General features: G+C 43.5%; 1 protein-coding gene across 2 annotated transcripts; it reads right to left on the bottom strand.

Moving 5' to 3' along the window:
• Positions 1-1413: 1413 nt before the first annotated feature.
• On the bottom strand, positions 1414-3538 carry LOC124963403 (regenerating islet-derived protein 3-gamma-like). Of its 2 annotated transcripts, XM_047523116.1 has the most exons (5): positions 3463-3538; positions 2785-2903; positions 2451-2588; positions 1669-1783; positions 1414-1481 (listed from the first exon to the last, which is right to left on the bottom strand). In XM_047523116.1, the coding sequence occupies exons 1-5, from the start codon at positions 3536-3538 to the stop codon at positions 1414-1416; spliced, it is 516 nt and encodes a 171-aa protein (XP_047379072.1). The 2 variants fall into 2 exon arrangements, with proteins under 2 accessions (XP_047379072.1, XP_047379073.1); XM_047523117.1 differs by lacking the exon at positions 2451-2588.
• Between the last annotated feature and the right edge of the window lie 404 nt (positions 3539-3942).

The following is a 3942-nucleotide window of genomic DNA, read 5'->3' as shown; positions in this document are numbered from 1 at the left end:
GTTAACAGGATTTCTCTACTTTTCTTTTGATTATGGTATATCTTTCTCTATTGCTGCATCTATTTCCTTCCACTCCAACACTTGACATGGTTCTGTTGATCATCCTCCCTCTTGGGGGCCATAGGCGTGGCATGTTTCCATGTGTAGTTGCTTTTTAATATTAATAATCAATATATCATTAGAAACTTATTGGGAAAACATTGGGAGGGTTTTACTGTATTAGGACACAAAATAGTACCTAATAAAAATTTAGTAGTAATACATACATAAAATATATGAAAATAAGTGATTGTAGTTATGCTCGAGTTAAAGAGAGCCTGTGATTACTTTAGTATAATAATTTCTAAATATAGATGGATAAAGAAGCATTCCTCTGAGCTTGGATGCAGTGTTTAGCCTCTGTTGCTTTCCTAGTTTTAATAGTTGATTCTAGAGATACTTTACATAATAAAAATATTTAGGTTAGTCATAAATATAATTTGTGTTTTTCCTATGTTTAGTCTAATCCTTTGAGAATCAAAATAAGATTGTAGTCCACCATTAAATGAAATAGAACAGACTAAATATTAACTATAAATTGATGTCTTTGCCTTTTGTTAATAATAGTAAAAGATTTTCACTGTTAAACACCGGAGTTCATGGTGGGGTTGGTTTCTCAGAAAATCCAGTGACGTGCTTGTTCTGGAGGTTGAAGGCAGGCAGATTGTGGTGCCCTCGGTTTGGCTGGGGGATGGGGTTGTTTTGGTCTGGATGGGAAATAAGGTTGTTTTGGTCTGGGCTGTTATACAGAGGGAACGTGTACTTTGAGAAGAAGCATAGATTGTACTTTTGAAAGTTTTTCTTATTTTAAACTAACCATAAAATGATATAATCATTACTAAAGAAAAAATGTATAAAAAGGCTGGCAGAAAAATAAAGATAGAGATTCAGCCTCAGAACACTTGGTGTCTCTGTCTGCTGTTTCTCCACCACACGAATGCCTCCCATCCACCTAGGACCCCCGACCGCTGCTAGGCCTGTACCCCAGCACTCTATTCTTTTACTTATGTCTTATGTTTGAATCAAAAGTAGTTATTTGGTAGACAAGGTACGGTAGAGTCTTATTCTTTTTAATTCACTACGATTATCTCTTTCTGTTAATTGCCACACTTAGAACATAAACTATAAGAATAGAATACAAAAGTCATAAGTTTAAATTAGAATTTTTATTATTGCTCTCTGAGACCACAGACCATAACAAATACAGAAGAGCCTGAAATAAGGGTGGGAAAAGGACAGAAAAGAGGGAAGCTTGGGATGAGGTGATCAGGTTTCAGAGTGTCCTTAGGATGCTTCCTTGGGTGGATCTTCACCTTGGACTCTTGTTCATGATGGAACTATGCACAAATCCAGCCTGATGACTTCCCACCTACCCTAGTTCTTGAACTTGCAGACATAGGGTAACTCTGCATTACAGTTATAATCTCTCCACTTCAGAAATCCTGGAGAGATAGAAGATGTAATATGACTGGGACAAGTGGATTCTGTGAACCCAATGAAGCAGCATCTCAGGTAGAAGAAAAATCAACTTTTGATTTCCTTTCTCAGAGGGATTCCTTAAAGCTCAGGACCAGGCACCAGTAGAAGAGGTGGGAAAGACAGGGCAGAAGTGACTTCTCTGATGCTTACCTGAGTTTCCTGACAGGCTCCCACAATAACCAGTGGAAGGATTCCTATCCCAGTTAAAATAATTCAGCACATCAGTGCTACTCCACTCCCATCCAGCACCATTGGGTTCTTGGCCCTATGGAGTACAGGATGGAGCCAGGTAGGGGTGTGTGTGTGTGTGTGTGTGTTTGTGTGTGTGTTTGTGTGTGTGTGGTGTGTGTAGGGATTAGAGCTTTAGAGCTCTGCTTGTATGATCCCCTAACTGGAACTTCTGATATCCTCCACATCTTCATGGGGTGTGACCTTCTCCATGAGATACCCAGAGCCCTCTAAAGGAATGTTCTCCCGGAATTCCTCATTCCTACATGAAAATCCCAACCAATTATCCCAAGAACTTTGGAACCACTCGAAATTAATAAGGAACTAGCTTAACATGATTGGTGACATTTTTGTGAATAGATTCTGAAATTCAAAGATAGCATCTATTCTTAAAAGAGGAAACATGGTTCCTATCTTTATGTAGTGATTCCTTAGAATAGTATGCTCAGACTACTTAAAGATTTCTAAAGCTGACAAAAGAATAGTATTAAAGCTGACAAGAAGAATATTAACATCATCTGATTACTAGGGAACCCAACAGACATAGGTCCTAACATAGCCTCAAGGATTTCCCTTTGCTCTAAATATCACCCAGAATCTGAGGTCTAGGTCCCCTCAGGTTCCTGCTGGGCAGGCATAGGAGAGTAGACCTGGGTGACAATAGTCACTTGAGATTTAACAGAAATGAAAAGATTGAATCTCACCAGTGTTGGGTCATGAAGTCCAATCCAGATGTATTGATAGCTATTCACACTGCTCTTGACCAAGGAGGACACAAAGGATGCTTCAGCCCCACTGAGCACAGAAACAAGGTGTCCTTCAGACCGTTTCTGGCAGGCCAACTGAATGGTTGGGAAACAAGAAAATAAGAGAGAGCCTGAGACCTTAGAAGAGATGGACAGGGCAGAATTATATAGGATAAAGAGAATTGATAAGGGTGTTCATTCTCATCCCAGGAATCCTGGAGGTTGGAGACCCTGTCCCTGAGACACACATGACCTTTCCCCTGTCACCCCAGCCGCACCACTCAGCACTCACATCTGCATCTACCCAGGATTTGGGTGTGCTAAACAAGGCATAGCAGTGGGAGGCATAGGCCTTGGAGCCTTTGGGGCAGCTGATGCGTGGAGAGGGCACTTCCTTCTGGGTGTCTTCACCTGGGTGGAGGGAGATACAGAGAGGGATGGGGTCAAATGAAGAATGGAGGTTGGTGGGAAGGACAACTTAGGGAATGCTTATGAGGTCTCCTTCTGGGAGGGAAACCACAAGCCTCATTACCTCTCAGCTCTGCTCATGCTTTCAGGAATTTTCAGTCTCACAGGGGTCAGCCATGCTGTGGAGCACCTCTTCATTTCACTCTTTCCCCTTACTCAATAGTCCACGACTCCTCCCAGTCTGGGCTGACAGTCCCCACAAGGGACTTCTCCAGTCTTTCACTTTTCCTTGCACTTCATTATGGCCCTTTCACACTTGCTCTCTTTCTACTCACAAATTTAAAATTTCTGACAGAGTGGAAAGCCACCTCTTTCCATTGATGATGCACCACTCTGGGGCCTCCCACCACTGTCAACCTGAAGGAAGGCAGGGCCATGGAGGGACAGCAGGCAGTTTCCCTGAGTGTGGGCACACCTCACCTTACCCCATAAAGGAGCCTTCCTCCCTTCCTGGATCTCAATGCTCACAGGAAACCCAGCGCTAGAGGCAGAGAGATCTCACCTTGCACCTGAGACAGGAGCATGAGGCAGGAAAGCAGCATCCAGGACATGCTGGGCAGGGCCATGGGAGACAGCATCACGTCTGTGAGTGAGGAGACAATCAGATCACTGAAGGAAATGTGCTCAGAGGGAAGGCATGCAGAGACCCCACTGCATCTTGCCTTTCTTTTGTCCAGTCCTGCACAGATAGTTTGGTCTTAGTGCTATTCATGCCCTTCTATAAACCTGGAGAGAACTGGAAAATCTGTGTTCTCTGGTCTTGCTGAGAGCTCCCTGGCCAGCATTTGCTTAGTCCCCAGAACTTCTACGTTCTTCGAGGACAGGAACCACCCCCACCTTGCTGCCCTCTCTGGTGATGTGTGAGGTCCATCCCCTGCAGAGCTCAGCTCAGCTTCTTTCAGCTCTCACTTACCTGTCTTGCAAGGATCTGGGATGCTTTGTTGGGGCGAAAATAGCTGGACTTTTATAAGAGGATCTGAGG

This window comes from Sciurus carolinensis, chromosome 13 (assembly GCF_902686445.1).
Source record: "Sciurus carolinensis chromosome 13, mSciCar1.2, whole genome shotgun sequence".
Lineage (NCBI taxonomy): Eukaryota > Metazoa > Chordata > Mammalia > Rodentia > Sciuridae > Sciurus > Sciurus carolinensis.
This window is presented reverse-complemented; position numbering and strand designations above follow the sequence as displayed.

What these genes read in the sequence shown, in the direction of transcription:
- LOC124963403 (XM_047523116.1), bottom strand. Translation starts at nt 3,538, where the DNA reads ATGCTGTCTCCCATGGCCCTGCCCAGCATGTCCTGGATGCTGCTTTCC. An exon ending in AATCCTGGGTAGATGCAGAT is followed by an intron (nt 2,589 to 2,784) that starts GTGAGTGCTGAG and finishes CCAACCATTCAG; the next exon opens with TTGGCCTGCCAGAAACGGTC. An exon ending in GAGCCTGTCAGGAAACTCAG is followed by an intron (nt 1,482 to 1,668) that starts GTAAGCATCAGA and finishes CTATCTCTCCAG; the next exon opens with GATTTCTGAAGTGGAGAGAT.